Source organism: Heloderma suspectum, chromosome 1, assembly GCF_057233095.1.
Source record: "Heloderma suspectum isolate Gila_16-S chromosome 1, 16-S_ref, whole genome shotgun sequence".
NCBI lineage: Eukaryota > Metazoa > Chordata > Lepidosauria > Squamata > Helodermatidae > Heloderma > Heloderma suspectum.
In genome coordinates, this window is record NC_139458.1 from 365,962,470 (window position 1) to 365,979,249 (window position 16,780).

At 39.1% G+C, this 16,780-nt stretch overlaps 1 protein-coding gene across 14 annotated transcripts in view; it reads right to left on the reverse strand.

Moving 5' to 3' along the window:
• Positions 1 to 16,780, reverse strand: part of TARBP1 (tRNA guanosine 2 -O-methyltransferase TARBP1) — a 41,777-nt gene that overhangs the window by 6,438 nt on the left and 18,559 nt on the right. For 6 of the 14 annotated variants that reach the window (XR_014786779.1, XR_014786776.1, XR_014786778.1 and 3 more), the window contains exons 12-24: positions 15,238 to 15,413; positions 14,310 to 14,407; positions 13,207 to 13,368; positions 12,117 to 12,307; positions 11,434 to 11,683; positions 11,146 to 11,334; positions 9,614 to 9,813; positions 9,374 to 9,445; positions 7,683 to 7,803; positions 6,125 to 6,235; positions 3,005 to 3,154; positions 2,597 to 2,683; positions 895 to 1,091 (exon numbers count right to left, since the gene is read on the reverse strand). Coding sequence is in view for 6 of the 14 variants with exons in the window: in XM_084828145.1 (XP_084684271.1) it covers positions 895 to 1,091; positions 2,597 to 2,683; positions 3,005 to 3,154; positions 6,125 to 6,235; positions 7,683 to 7,803; positions 9,374 to 9,445; positions 9,614 to 9,813; positions 11,146 to 11,334; positions 11,434 to 11,683; positions 12,117 to 12,307; positions 13,207 to 13,368; positions 14,310 to 14,407; positions 15,238 to 15,413 (2,004 nt within the window). In the remaining 8 variants the exon portion in view is untranslated. Of the gene's footprint in view, positions 1 to 363; positions 836 to 894; positions 1,092 to 2,596; positions 2,684 to 3,004; positions 3,155 to 6,124; positions 6,236 to 7,682; positions 7,804 to 9,373; positions 9,446 to 9,613; positions 9,814 to 11,145; positions 11,335 to 11,433; positions 11,684 to 12,116; positions 12,308 to 13,206; positions 13,369 to 14,309; positions 14,408 to 15,237; positions 15,414 to 16,780 lie in introns of all 14 variants that reach the window. The other 8 variants (XR_014786780.1, XR_014786782.1, XR_014786781.1 and 5 more) reach the window with 4 other exon arrangements.

Below are 16,780 nucleotides of genomic sequence, written 5' to 3' on the forward strand. Positions count from 1 at the left end.
TATTTAGACTTATAGCCTACCCTATTTCATGGACTCAAGCCAAGTTAAAATATAATACAATACAATATATTCAAGGGATGAAACCTCTTCCCCAAAGCCCTTATAGTCCAGGGCTGCAATTCTAACCATAATTCCAAAATCCATATTACTGTAATATCTTATAGGGGGTGGGGGAGAAAAAATGCTGATGATGTTCTAAGCATAATTACCCCAAAGTTAAGATGCGCTGAAATCTATGGGACTTCCTCCAGAGTAAATATGCTCAGAAATGCATTGCAATTTGAATTTAGTATACAATACCCAACAAAGATATAAAAGAGACACTCCATTATCCAAGAGAACCCCCTTAGATACAGTTCTTACCTGCCTTATTTAGTTCACTATCCAACCCTTCTCGAGACATGAAGCCATGTGTTAACCCGACTCTTTCAAATCAATCTAACCTCACCGTCTCCCAAAAAAGGAACAAACTGCCACAATATTGGTTTTCTCCCTATCACTCCACAACACACAAGCATCTTCTATTCCACTCATCTAAGTAGGTTGTAGATAAGCTATCTTCAAACAAGTGGAGTGTGCCGATTTATGAAAATATGTAAGGCAGATGGTCTAGCTTCCTCCATTCCATGTACCAAATATTCTTTTGATGAAAAAGAAGTCTCCAAACAATTTTAGAAGTTTCACTTTAAGTGTTGCAACTGAATTCGGCTTATTTTGAAATGTTCGGACTTGATCAGATAAGTCACCTCTACTACAGAAATAATAAAGCACTCCTTGAGAAGATTAGAGTCATCCATAAGTGGTCTAAAAAGTGTTTCTTCATTGCAGAGGATCACTAGATTTATGACAATCAAAAGGAAGAACAGTATTTTAAATAAGATATGTACTACTAACCCTGTTCCATGCATGCTTTCTGCTTGGTTAAGACTACATTCAATAACTGGAGTTAAAGTTTCAAAATCATCCACACCTGATGCTTTACACATTCCCCAAATTTTCTTAAGAGCAATTAAAGCATAAAGTCGAACACTGAAATTGTGATGGAAACACCACTTTAGGACAACAACAAGGGCTTTCTTCAAAGCTGGTGTCTAGAGGAAGAAAAGTATTATTTAGTTCATCATTCTGACTCTGCACAGCAATCTAAAAATCATATAAAGAGAATTCATCTTATTCCCGAATATAAAACATTTTATACTTGGCACTCAATGCTCTGGAAGCTCCACAAGTCTATCAAGACGCCCTACATTCAAACATCAGATATACTCTTTAGCTTATAGTGTACATATAACTGTACTTCTCTACTACAGTCTCTGACTCTGGACTATATTGTAATGTTAAAATCCAAAGTAAAATCCAAAGCTGTCTTATGAAAATGGCTATTCAAAACATTTATTTTATTTAATAATTTTTAAATTATTTAAGACATTTTTATTCCACCTTTCAATAATATTATTTTCAAAGTGGCTTACAAATTAAAAACAAAAACAAATTAAACACCCCAAAATTACAAAGTAAAAACTACAGAAGTCAAAAACTATTAAAAATCAATTGACCAAAGCAGCCAACAAGTAAAAAGAGCATAATATCCTGCTACTAAAGGCCTGAAATTCATGAGTAGATGACAGGTGCACAGACCTGGGGGAGGGGCATACCAGAGCCAGAATGCCACTACTACCTGCTCTGTCTGTAGGTGAACGTGCAAGATCAGATGAGAGCAGGCAGTCCTTGAGATAGGCCTGTCCTAAACTGTACTGACTTTATAGGTTAAAAACCAGAAATGCACAGAGAGCCAGTGAAGTTGTTTTAAAACTGGCACGATATGTATGACTCATGCCAGTCTGTTGTCTAGCCAGTTGAAGTCTATGGGGGAAATAGGGAATAAAGGGGAGCTGGGCATAATAGAATTGTATAAAATTAAGCATGGTGTGGAGGACAGAGAGATTTCTCTTTCATATTATACCAGAATCCAGGGTCATCCAATGAAGTGAAATGGCGGAAGATTCAGGACAAAGTACTTCTCCACACAGCACAGTTAAACTATGGAATTTGTTATTACAAGTTGCGGTGATGGCCATCAACACAGATGGCTTTTTAAAGGGAGATTAGACAAATTAATGGAGGGTGATGCTATAAATGGCTACTAGTCATGATGGCTATATGCCATCTCCAGGATACCAGTTGCTGGGAAACAATGGAAGAGGGCTATTGCCCTCATATCCTGCATGTGGACTTCTCATACGCATGGACTGCTGTGGGAATGCTGGATTAGAAAGGTCAGGGGTGGGCAACCTGTGGCTCTCCAGATGTTTTGGCCTACAACTTCCATCATCCTTCACCACTGGCTATGCTGGCTAGAGCTGATGGAAGTTGTACACTAAAACATCTGGAGGGCCACAAGCTGCCCACCCCTAAGACAGGCCTAGTTTTGATGCAACAGGGTTCTTCTTACATTTTTAAGTTTGAGTGGTCTTCAAAGACAACCCCACATACAGCATATGGCAGTAATCTCATCTGGAAGTTACTAGGATATCAGTAGCAGATTTTTTTTTTTAATTCCCTACCCTCAATTTCCCAGTGTCAACCAAGCACTTACCTTTTCAGATGTATTTTGGAGAATTATGTCAAAATGTGACAGCACTGCTAAAAATGTGCAAATGCTAGTTTTAAGCTGGTCTTCACCCTGAAAAATAAGCCATGTTAGTACCAAGATTTCTCAATCCATATAGTTACTTAAATTTTAGTTGTGCTTTTCAGATTTGCACCTAGCAACAGCCATTCATTTTTCCAAAATACTGCTACTCTGTTTCTATAGATATTCTCAATGTCAATATGTACAAAGGCACGTTATCTAAAAAAAAAAATCCACATAAGAATAGAATACAGTTGCATTATTTGAGCACACAAGAAAAACAATTATCTTGACTGCAATTGTGTAAACAAAAACATATTATATTTGTATCTGAATAATTCATTTAAACATTTAAAATACTTAGTTACTCACATAGTTAAAGCAATCCCAGAATTTTGCAAGAAAATGAGGAAACTTATGAAGGATCAAGATGATATTCCATTCTATTAAATACTTTACAGATGCTTGATTATTGCTATGTCCAACCTGTAGAATCCTGCCAACCGTTCTTGTTAAAATATCCTAAATAAAATATGAGGTATCAAAACTATTGTGCTTTGCAAATCTTCAGTAAACACATACTCTTTCTTCCTGATTCAGAAAAATGTAAAGAGGTTTCTTTTCTAATAATTATCTGAATCAATTGCAACATTAGAACACTATACTTTCCAAATAATCTAATTAAGGATTTCTGACAAATGTAAATTTTCCTCCCTATACAATCTCATTTTCAACCTATGCTAATGCCCAGTTCCTGGGTTGATTTAAAATGCAAAATGCTCATCCCCACATTTCCTAGTTGAAACAACCCAGGAATCACTGCCATGATGCGTGAACCAAGTCAGAGTTGTTATATATTATGGTCGGGGCTGGTGCACCGTCTAGTCATGTTGTGGATAACTTTCAGCTTGTGCAACCTGAGGATGTGGACAAACTGCTTGGAGGACTGAGGCCTACTACTTGCCCTTTAGATCCTTGCCCATTCTGGCTTGTGAAATCTGCAGAGATGGGCTGGATATCTGGACCTCGGAGGTGGTAAATGCCTCGAGGGACAGCGAGGTCCCCACAGCTTTGAAAGAAGCTGTGGTGAGGCCCTTGCTGAAGAAACCAAATTTAGATCCCATGGTTCCAGATAATTACCGCCCTGTGTCAAATTTGCCATTCTTGGGCAAGGTGCTGGAGCGTGTGGTGGCCTCACAACTCCAAGCTGTTTTGGATGAAACTGATTATTTAGATCCATTCCAATCAGGTTTCAGGCCTGGTTATGGGACGGAAATAGCCTTGGTCGCCCTGGTTGATGACTTACACCGGGGAATGGACGGGGGAGTACAACCCTATTGGTTCTTCTGGACCTCTCAGCGCCTTTCGATATCATCGACCATGGTAACCTTCTGGATTGTTTATCTGGATTGGGCCTGGGAGGCACAGTTTTAAAGTGGTTCCGGTCCTTTCTGGAGGAGCGGTCTCAGAAGGTGGTGCTGGGGGACTTCAGTTCAACCCCATGGCCATTAGCTTGTGGGGTGCTGCAACTTTCTATCTTGTCCCTGATGCTTTTTAACATCTATATGATACCACTGGGGGAAGTCATCAGGCTGTCTGGGCTGAAATGTCATCAGTGTGCAGATGATACTCAGCTCTACCTCTCATTTCCATCTGCACATCCCAGGGAGACTGTGGAACTCTTGAACCAGTGTCTGGAGGCTGTTTTGGGATGGATCAGGGTGAACAAGCTGAAACTTAATCCAGACAAGATGGAGATACTGTGGGTTGGGAAACCAACTACTTCAGACAGAGGTTTACAACTGGTCTTAGATGAGGTTGCACTCCCCCTGAAAGACCAAGTGCACGGTTTCGGAGTCCTCCTGGAGTCTGAGCTAACTGGGGAAGCCCAGGTGGCTGCACTGTCCAGGAGTGGACAACGCAGCTAAGGCTGCAGCCAACTGCAGCCCTATCTGGAGAGGATGGACCTTGCCTCAGTTATCCATGCACTAGTCAAGTCCAGGCTGGACTACTTCAATGCGCTATACACGGGGCTGCCTTTGAAGGTGGTTCAGACACTCCAGCTTGTGCAGAATGCGGCCGCCCAACTACTGGTGGGGGCAAAGTGATTCGATCATGTAATGACTATACTGCACCAGCTGTACTGGTTACCAGTGCATTTCCGAGCACAATTCAAAGTGCTGGTTTTGACCCTTAAAGCCTTAAAAGGTTTGGGACCATGTTACTTGAAGGACCGCCTTCACCCATATCAGCCTGCCTGCACTTTAAGATCAGAAAGAGAGGCCCTTCTCATTTGCCTACCCGTGAGAGCAGTCAGGTGGGTGACCACACGTAAGAAGGCCTTCTCTGCAGTGGCCCCACACCTCTGGAACAATCTGCCATTGGAGGTCCACCACGCTCCGTCACTGCAGACTTTTAAGAAGGCCTTGAAAACATATTATTTTACATTAGCCTTCTATTGATATGACTGCTATTGTTGCTGTTGCTGCTGTTAACAACGTTGTTGGTTTTATTGTTGGCTTTTATTGTTGTTTTTATTGTTTTTATATTTTTATCACTTTTAATATTTTAATTGTTTTTATGTATTTTATTGTTGTAAGCTGCCTTGGGAGGGCTTCTGCCCTGAAAGGCGGCCAAGAAAGAAAGGCAGGCAGGCAGGCAGGCAGGCAGGCAGAATGAAATCCTAAAAGAAAAAGTGAAACTCACAATAATATATTGCAGGATATTCACAGCCCCTAAGAAAAGTGCTCCTGTTCATAGCTGGAAAGCCTGGAATATGAGTCTTATAGTGTTGTTCAGGTCTCTTGAGGGGAGGGGGCATTTCAGGAATGGAGTGGGAATAAAGGACACCCCGCTGAACTTAATTTATGACACTGGGCAGACTGGGGTGCTTATGTTCCCAACCAATTCCCTTCCACCCTGCCAATTCCCTTCTGCAAGCAGTGGGTCCTTCTGATTCTGCTGGGCAACTGGGACCAATCAGTTACATAAGAGAGATTTAGCGCTTCCTAAAGGAAGCCCCCAAACGAACAGAAATGCTAGTTTGTGGAAGGAGGCAGGGTGGTAGAGCTCCCTTATGCGAGTTCTGCCAACCTGCCTCCTTCCAGAAACATGGGTTTCTGCTTTTTTCAGGTTTCCCCTAAATCAACGTTGCGCTAAAGTGACGTTGCGCAAGTGGTGGGGGCCACTTTCACAACAGGATTGGCAGAGTCTAAAAGAACTGGCGAGGGAGTAAGCACCTGTTGGATTCTGCCACTTATGTACTACTTCATACCTAAGGTGTCCCCCAAGTATGTAGAAGTCATTGGATGGCCCCATTTTGCTTCTGAAATTATAGGCACTCAATCACCTGAGTTGGCTATTAGAGGGAATTATAAGACGAAAAGAACTCTTATGTACTTGTGACACTACGTATCCCATTTTATAACCAGAAAATCTGTTTTAGTTATAAACTTCCCTTTCAAAAGTAATAAAGTCTATGTAAGACAGTACCTCATGAAGTTTTGGAAACATCACTAGCAATGTCTGCCAGAGTCGATTTTTAATTCTGTGTTGTAAGGAGTTCACATAATCACGAATTTTTGATTTGGACATGAATTCAGCCTGCAGGGAATATAAACACTAATGCTGAATATTTTGGTACAGAGGGTTGTTTTAGTTTTGGTTAGCAACAATTTATACCCCACTTTTCTCCTCCAAAATGGTGATGCCCATCAGTTGAAATACCCATACCTTCTATTTTACTAACATGTGGGTGAAATAGTATGCAAGCTCTCCTTCAAGAAATAATGACCGCCTAGGACTAGATTTCAAATTTCCAAGAATTCTGAAGCTCTGAAAAAAAACTTTTGTTAAAACAAAAACACAGAATTTGGCTGTGTGTAAATGAACAATATGCAATACTTACAGAGCAATCCTAAGCCCCAGACCCATGGTTAGAAGGGGTTAGACTTGGGCTGAAGTGTCACTGCCGGGGGGGGGGGGGGGGGCTTGGCTACCACAGAGGCTCCCAGTATGCCTAAAGAAAGTTTTGCTGGTATAGATCTACCACTGCTGATGTTTCCACTGCTGCCATTTCCACTGGTGGTAGACCCCAAAATAAGGTGTTCCAGGGGCAGGTTGGGACAGAGGTGGATCAGGCCCCTCACCTACATATTGTTTTCTCCCATTGAAAGCAACAAGATGGAATTTCTAAACATTCATCAGCATAAAAACTGTACTATTTGGCATATTTATGGAATTTACAGAGCAATCCTGTGTATTTTTACTCCGCTCTGTTTAATAGAGCTTACTCCCAAGTAAGCACACAAAGACCTGGTCTTCATGTAATGACAACACATCAGTTTAAAAACCGATGGGTTGTTGGAGACACATGGGTGCACTGCCTCTTCCGCTTTAGCGCACAACCACAATCGGTTCCTTTATAGGTTGTGCAGGAAGATGTGCACTCAGACTGCTGCGTTGCTGAGGGGCTAAACAACCCAGTGGTTAACCCATGGTTTGTTGCTGGGTTAGCTGCTGGGTTGTTTAGCCCCTAAACAACCCAGTGGTCTGAGTTCAGACGCCTACAACCTACGAAGGAGCTAACCGTGGGTTGTACACTAAAGGAGAAGGGCAGGCTGGAAGCAGTGCGCCTACTCATGCACAACCACCCATCAGTTTTTAAACCAATGGGTTGCCATTAAATACAAACAGCCTCATAGTATGTCACAATCTTTTGAGGGGGCAGGTGAAAATGTCAACCACAAGGGAGGACGCTAGACCAAAAGGACAGCAAATACAGGATACTTGCTTTTAAAAATGTCCATCTTTATGAACTGCAATTACAGCAAAACGTGCAAAGAAATAAAGGGCATGATCCTCCTCCTCTGTATTCAGAACAGGCTTGCAGCAGAGAAGAGGGTGGCACTAATATCAATGTAGGACCATATTTGAACACCAGGAGGCCACAAGACAATAAAGAGGAGTAGAAGCCTTCTGTGATCCTAGCAGTCTAATCATCAACACTTAGACATATAGTATTCATGAAGCACCATAAATAGATCCTTACTTTATCAAGTAGTTTCATGACAAAGTCTTCTATAAACTTCTTGTGCAGTGTATTTGATTCATCTAACAAGCAGAGAAATTTGATGGCACAAACTCTCACATAATGGTCATCTCTGTTCGTACTGTAATACATTATAGTACTCATATATGAGAATTAGATATTACAATGTTTTCTCTAACACTATAGCATTGAAGATTTAGGCTGCAATCTTATATACACTCACATGGGCATAAGTCCCATTGAACTCAATGAGGCTTACTTCTGAGGAAACATGCATAGTTCTAACGTTGTACATGCAAGAGTGCTACTTTTTCTAGAGATAAAGCAAAGACATTATAAACAAGTTTACACTGCTAAAGTAATCTCGCAGATGTTATATGGCTGTCAGATATGTGCTATTGAGAACTATGCCCCTTTTGAGGTTGCACAAACAAAATTTTTAAGAGCAATATTAGGAATCCTTACTTGTGTGCCTAATGTAATCCTACGGTTAGAGACAGGACAAATCACTGTAGAGGCACGAATGTTGACATATAAGATGCATTTTTGGTTAAAGATGATTTTTTGCCCCATAGGCCTTGCTCCGCTGACTCTGACCGATACATTTAAATCTAAATGGAAAAGGTCACTGATGGCAAAATTACAGCATCTGGGCTTTTCAGTTGATGCTTTATATATTTTGGGATATGCTAAAGCTAAGGCAGTTACTATACAGTGTATTAGAGACACTGAATTCCAAAAATATTTAAATCTGATCACCCACTATTCTAACTATTGGAAGCATTTAAAATGTCAAATTATATGTCAAATCTCCAAATTCCCAATACAGGAAGGCTTTTATGCTAGCTAGATTAAATGTCCTACCTTCCACACTTTTGGAAGGGAGATATAATAAGATCCTCATACAAGAGCAAGTATGCCCATGTGACTTGGAAAGTGTGGAAATGGAAGCTCATGTACTGTTTAATTGCCCTTTTTATCATGACCTCCGAAAAGATTTTATTACTCCTATTCTTTCTAAAAAACCAGGAAGGTCTGAAGCATTTTATTTAAAATATTTACTATCAGAATGGAATTCTCAGGTCACTCATAATGTAGCACATTTCTGTGCATCTGCTATTTCTTGTAGGAAAGCAATGATAAATCAAGGATAACAATTTCTTGTAGAGGTCATATTATTTTATAATTAATGTTATGTTTTTGAGATTTTGTGTTTTAGATATGTGATTCTGTCTTTTCGTTTAAACACTGTAATTGAGGCTATTTTAACTTGTTTTTTAGTGATATTTCTTCTTTTGATTGTAAATTGGATAGTTTATATAAATGTTGTAATTGAAACTATCTTTTAACTTGCTGGTTTACAACTGTAAGAAAATTGAACTGAATTGAAAAAAAAAAAGACATTATAAACTACAGTTGCCAGTCTGAGGCCATTTCACACAGGTTATTTCGCTACAGGAGGAAAACCATAGTTCACTTGGCATTGGCATTGACAAGGATCAATGCTAAGTTATGTATTTTCAAATACATAAGGTAGGCATGCATTTAATAAACTAGAACATTTATGAACATAATAAAAGCTGAATGTTCACAAAGGAGTACTGGGGAGGAGGTGATGTAAAACTGAATGGTATGAAGGATACAGATACCATTAATATTAACTATTACAAACCAAGTGACTAAATACTGACCTTTCTGTAACAACATTTGCTGCACATTCATCTCCAAGATTTTCTACAAAAGCACACACCTCCTGAATGAGTCTTGATATTAATTTGTATTTAAGAGGTAAAGAAAAAAAACAGAAAATTAAAGGTTTTTAATAATCCAATATTACTTATTAACTGTAGTTTAAGCTATCCAACCAGCATAAATCCACAGCAAATATTGACCACATACAACACAAAAGTGACTGAGTTTTTATTTTTTACCTTTGATCACGCCTAAACACAGTTCCAAACAAACATGCCTCTACAAGAAGTTCACTGTAATTGCCAGCATTTGAAAAGGCATTTTCAACACCACTTGCATCACCAGAAGTAGGAAATATCCAAGACTGACAGCAATAACTCAACAGCATATTAAAGACTCCAGTCCTCGTAGAAGACATTTCAATCATCTGAAACATGATCTAAGAGAGGCGAAAATAATCACTGACTTCCAAAAAGACACACACAGCTGTATCCACAGCTGGTGGAACAGATTCCTTTTATTTATGTTTTTAATTTATTAAACACTTCATAAAATACAATTTATCTAGGCATTGGTACAGCATCCCCCCTCCAACTTTCCTTGCTGCCCCCCTACACCTCCCAAATTTGCTCTAAGCATTGGGTGAACCCCCCCTACATCAGATTCTGGGATGGTGTAGGGAAATGCAGGGTAGAGAGGAGCAAGAAGTCATCTTGCATGAGTGGAAGCCTGCTCATACAACACTGGATGTTGCCAACATATACACCCTTTTAGCATCTGTTTAAAATACACAAGTCTTGTTTCAGTGGGGGTATCTTGGTCTTTCTATAATACCAGGTTATCATAAAAAGCTCAAATTTTGCATATCACTGTATGAGTAGCATTTTCCTCCTACATTCTCATGTGTTTTAAGAAGTTTAATATACCTTACCTAATCTAGAGCTGAAGTAAACAAAATACATACGTACTTTATATAACCTAGTGGGCATACTTGCTTCAACTTTCAAACAAAGGGTGGCATTAAGAAAAAGGATTGCAGAGCCTAGTAGAAACTGAGCAATAATATTCCTAGCGGCCATTCCCACACAACGTCTGACTGGGGTTTTACTATTAATATGAAAGAGCTTATACTCTATGTTCAGAGGTTGAACAAAAATCAAGAACCTCCCTTTTCATATACCTGTTTCACGTAAAAAGAAAAAGCTCACAAAATCTCAATTCAAGGAAAAGGTGATTTCAATCACAGATATAAACCAGTTCAGATTACAACATCCTGATTTATTGAGCCAAGATATGCACGGAGCCCCCTGCCTGCATGTGAAGCCCCTTCACACAGGCCACATTTAAACCAGGAAGCCACTTATTAACTATATCTAGAGGATAGCTGAGTTAGTCTACTGCAGCAAAAACAACCAACAGTCTTGTGGCACCTTAAAACCTAACAAGTTTATTCTGGCATAAGCTTTTGTGGCTATAGAAGCCCATTTTATACCAGAATAAATCTGTTAGCCTTTAAGGTGCCACAACACTCAGTTATTTTAAATAACTGCAGTTTCCCATTTTGTCCAAACTGAAAAACTGTTTTCCAGGTTCAGAACAACCATGTTTTAATATGCCTAGTTCCCAGTGAATTAGATTTATTGTTTTAATCATATCTCAGGAAAAAGCAAACAGGCTGCATGAGTGGGCAAAAGGCTTGTGTAGTATGATCATATCAATGCATCCACTAAGAATAAAGACTTGCAGAGGTCAGTGGTTTTAAACATTTCACCTCTTTTATCTTTGTGTATGCTTGGCTCTTGTTCTTTGCTGCTGCAGCAAGGACTTCAGGATCAAACACAAATTGAATAAAAGCTTTTAAATTAGGCCAAAAAATCAGCTGTGTGTTGCTAAGAGAAAATATAATTTTCCATGCTAAATCAAAAGTCTCTATGCACAGAGATTCAGAATATTCCAGAAGCTAAAAAAAAGATGAAAAAGACAAAAACAGTATTTAGTTTTTGAGTGGAGAGAAACACAAAACTACTTAATAAAGCCATATATTGCCTTAAACCATTACCTTGGAAATGAGTATTTTCATGCAATGAAACACAGGTAAAACATGCTCAGAAGGAAGAATCATTATTGCTTCAAGTGCAGATTGTAAAGTTCTTGTGCACTTTTGAACAGGAAAAAACTGTTCCAGATTTTTGTCCTTTGAAAGGTTTTGATAATTGTTGAGAATAAAATGAAGACAAACCCACTGATCATGTATGTAACGTGCTACAATTTTCCCCCATCCTTGATGAGATGCTTGCTCTTCAAGGGAACTGTAAAAGTTTAAAAAAAGTACTTTCAGTCTATCTTAAAACACTGTGATTTCTTTAAACAGAGAAGGTGACTGTATAGTGCTCCAAAGGGAAAAAATAACTAAATTCAATGTCTACTTATAAATCAGGACCTATTAAAATTAAATAGAAACAGACAGATACTTCATTAACAGCACAACTCTATAGACATTTAGTGGAAAACACTTGCAAGTAAGTGTGCTTATCACAGGGTTAATTATGCTCTAAAAGCACTACCTACTAGGAAATGAGTTAATAGGAACTAGGAACCGGAAAGTCAGAAGAATAAAGAAGCCTCTAAGATAGTCTGCATTTTTAATTAAAGTATGACGTAATAAAGCAGATTAAAAATTAGAATATTATAGTATTTCAATACAACTAAAGATCTGTTAAGCAAAGGGATTAACATGTATACCTATTTTTTTCCATACAGCAAGGCTTCTTTAATACACGGTTAAGTTCTGCACAGGAAATAGCCGTTTTTAGGGTATCAACAGCTGGCAGAGATTCAAGCTGAAGTTCTGGTTTCTCACCAATAATTTCACAAACCACACTTAGTGATGCCATGCTCACTACCTTCTGAATCTGTTCCCCAAGTTTTACTTCCTGAAAGTGAAGATATAAAAGAAATTTCCATGTGTAAAACCTATTACAATGTTATCTAATAAAGTATTTAAATATCAAAAATTATCAAAAATATTTCTACTAGCTTGACTACGATGAATATAGATGAAAAGGTCTATTATGCATATTGGGTTGGATCCAGACTTCGTCATCCTTGGAGGAGACCCACTGAAATCAATGACAAGTTAATCATGACTAACACAGACGTCCCAATTCAATAGATCTGCTCCAAGCATGACTATGTCTGGATCCAACCCATTATTTCTGACATTAGAGTCAGGTTAAAATTATGTTTTCACACACAGTCATGACAATATAAGCAAGCTTGGAGCCTATGCATAAAAAAAAAAGATGTAAAGTATGTGGGTATCATGTGAACTGCCCAGTCTTGGATGTCTCCGTCTTTTCTCACAAACTGTTTCACTGTATCAACATGTTTTCTTGCTTTTCCATCTATTGCCCAGACTCCAGTATCAAATGCCATAGCTATAGCAATGTCGATTCAGCCTCTGTGTGTGTGTATAAGTATTAGTTTTTCTTAGCTACATATAGGCATTTTATGCTGGTTTGGATCCATACAGCTACTACCTCCTATGCCACAAAACTAGGATTCCTGACATTGTTTTGTTTTAATTATTATTATATCGTATTTCAGGAAATAACTGAAAACACTAATTTGGTAAATACATTCATATGTACCAAGGCATTTCTTACCTGGTTTTCTAATATAAAGGGAGCAATGCCACATCATTGTTCAATCCAAGCTTCATAAAGCTCAATGTTTTATAAACATTTCAAAAGTAACATAAAGAACCCTTTTTTGTGAAAATATTTGTGTCATGCATAAGCAAAACTTTCTGTTTTCAGACTTTCAAAATTACCTCTTCACTACCCATCTCTTGCAAATTACAGAGGGAGGCATTTATCAGAGAGGAGATGAAGCTCCAGTTAGATGATCCCTTTTTCCAGCCATTGGTTGAACAGAAGTTCATAAGCTCTGACAACACTTCTAGATATAAATTACAGCGCTGCAAATCTACAATCTAAATGAAGGGATAAGGTATTACAGACCTCCATTAAAAATCACCTAGAAGAAAAAGCTTACACAATAGTTACTTTAAAATACAAGACTTTAAAAGTAGGTGAAAATATTTAGGCCACAATCCAAAGAGCTACTTTAGGTATGCCCAGTATGATTTTTTTTATTCCCCCCACCAATCAGCAGATTGCCTCCATGCCACATCATGCTACATTTGAATTCCTTCTCCATTTCGAAGTAGTCTGCTATATTGTACGGAAGGCTGCTAATATAAGCCACATTTGGGCACGCAAAACTAGCTCTGTGGTTCACTGGATCCAAGTCTAACAGTTCTTCTTCTGCAGAGAGATCCCCATAGGCATTAATAAATCCCTGACGCTCCCCCACTGCCTTTTTGGCACAGATGTGCAAGCAAGCAACATGCCAGAGCAGTCCAGGGAATGGGAGGTCTACACATGCCTCCCATATCCCCATTCTCCCCTCCCTTTTCACTCCAGTTACACAAACTCCAGAGTTCCCATAATTTAAGACAAATACCACACATTATTCTAACCTTTTCAATAAATCAACACCTGACACCATATTTCATTAGCTACTAGCTGTTTCTCCATAATAACTTGTCAAACAAGACAAATTACATAAATGAACATCTGTTGAATTATTTTGCTTCCCCCCACCCCAAAACAGAGCATCTTTGAAGTCAATCAATAATATAATGTATTAATAGATAAAATAAACCGAACTCTTTGCATTTGGTCTCAAATATTTTCCAAGGCTAGAAAAAGATTTTAAATTATCTGTTTTGGTAAATGATTGTCAACAAACATTGTAAAATAGTATTTCTCTTTCAGATAATTTTCTAAGCATTCCAAACCACAATATTTCTACTATCTGCATAAGAATAAACAGAACTTCACCAAACCAGTATCTACCCTAAATACTTACAGTATTTAATTCATTTGCTGTAAGTCTTCTGAGGAGAAAATCCAAAATACTTTCTGTGGCAGGCATAAATGAATTCTGGAGAAATTTTATTACCCAATCTGTTCAAAAATACAATATAGTAAAATATTGGAATGTACATATTGCTCCCAAAGCTACATAATACAAATTTCTTTTAGAACACCACACTAAACATTTACAGTTGTAAAGCATACAACTGGATATATTGTACAAAACAGAAACTAAAGCCAAATTGTAATGGGTGAAATCCTACTAGTATCTCTAGGTGGAAGGACTCATTGGTGGAACAGGGAAATGGGCAATTCTCCCTCTCTGCTGCAGCCCCCCATCACCCCAAATCTGTTCCAGAGGATCCGCCAACCCTCCAGATTTGGGAGAGTGCCGGGAGAATCACCCTCCCCCTTATGCTTCTGTCAGCACAAGAACACTAGTTGGATTTCACCCATAGTCCCCAATCATACCCTTTTAAATTAATAATGAAATCTGTTATTTATCATTCCAAGTATCTAGTATTCTAAAGAGCAGCTCTTGGGAGCCATTTTGAATAACTATTTTAATTGCCAAATTGAAAGTAAAAAGTTGTATGCAAAACTATCATATTTACAAGTATTTTTTCACATGCATCATTCTGTAGAAAAAGAAAACTTGACAATCCATGAAAAGGCAAAGAGTACAATGTACTTTTGAAGGCATATTTTTCCTGTCCATGTATCATAGCTATCTCTGAATTCAGATATTTCTTAAGGAAATTTAATTCCTTATTAGATGCATTTTGGAAGCCATATCACCACTTGCTTTAAACATCAACTATTATTTCAACATCAGTTGTTACAATAGGCTGTGTTGTTCAGTAGCCTGTTACTTTGTTACACCAGTTAGAACAGCAAGATTGATAAGAGATTCTACTAACCAACTTGCAGACTGGAACATTTGACTGAACAAAACTGCAGTAACTGCAGTAGTAGCTGTAGGCTTTTATCGGTTTTCAGTGATGAGATGTAAGGATTAGTGCCAAGTTTCAGCAAGACATCCAGTAGAGGGTTTAGGAGACCCTTTAACTCAATCCATTCTGTGCTGCCACTGCCACTACACAAAAGAAGCATTAAATAGAGAAACATTCTACTGTCTGTTTTGCAACTTAAGAACATAAGGAGAGCCAAGCTGGATCACACTAAGGGTCTATCTACTTCAGCATTCTGTTCATACAGTGGCCAACCAGCTGCCTGTGGGGAACCTACAAGCAGGACATGAGTGCAACAGCACCCTCCCACTCGTGTTTCCCAGCAACTGGTGTACATAGGCACACTGCTTCTTCTACTGGAGGTAGCATATCGCCATCAGGTCTAGTAGCCATTGACAGCCTTATCCTCCATAAATTTGTCTAATCTTATTTTAAAGCCATCCAAACTTCTGGGTAATTAAGCTGCATTCACTAATAATAGAATGGAAAGCAGGATACTGTCACGCTTAGCCTTCCACACAGCAAAAAGCAAGAGAAGGCACCTCAGCCTACACTGCACATTCTTGAGAAACAATGATTCCAACATTTGTGCGTCAGAACACATGACCAGTGTCTAGAGACAGGTGATAGGTGTTTTTTCTTTCAGAAAGCTAAAGGCAATTTGAAAGAGGGATTATACTGTGTTCACTTATGCCTCTTAAATTTTTGTATTCTTTTTAAAGCCTGCCAAGCCTATATGACCACAGGCAACAGTAGGACAAAAGAAATGCATACAGTGTGGTCTCCCACATCACAAACAATTGTCTTAGGGCACAATACTATGGCAGCTAGACAGTGTCTAGACAGCCATAGGATTTTTCGGTTCCCAGAAAACCTGACTTCCTGCTCCCTCCCCCACCACTATGTAGGCGGCACAGTTCATCCCTGGCTCCATGCTCGTAAGAGCGGTGCAGAGCGTGCGAAAATGGGGCGTTCCTGGGTGTGGGGACTGCGGAAACATCATTATGATGTTTCCTATGAGCCATCTGGCCTCCTACGCCCCCCACTCCGACACACCCTGACTAGACAGCCAAAACTGGCTGTCTAGCCGCAAAGGAGGGTGGCTGGACTGCGGAGGAGAGGATCCCCTCTCCTCCGCACTCCAGCTGCTCTCTGCTCTGCCAGCCCTGCATTGAATAGTCTGCCGCCTCCAACTTCGGAGGTGGTCAACTATCCCCATCGGATTTCATCCTTAAAAAACTATTGCCCATCTCCAGCCAACTTTCTCTCTAAGATGCCAAATGAAGCCTGCATCATGTCTATCAACTGGCAAAAAGTTAACAGAGCACCAACCCACAGACACATAAAGGCATTCCGAACTCAAAACAGCAACTCCTGAAATACTCCAGAATATTTCAAGCTGCATGTTGGATACAGCTGCTATGTTATAAAACAAACTTGTGAAACAGTTACCTGTATCTCAATACATGTCTTTGCCCACACACATTGATGA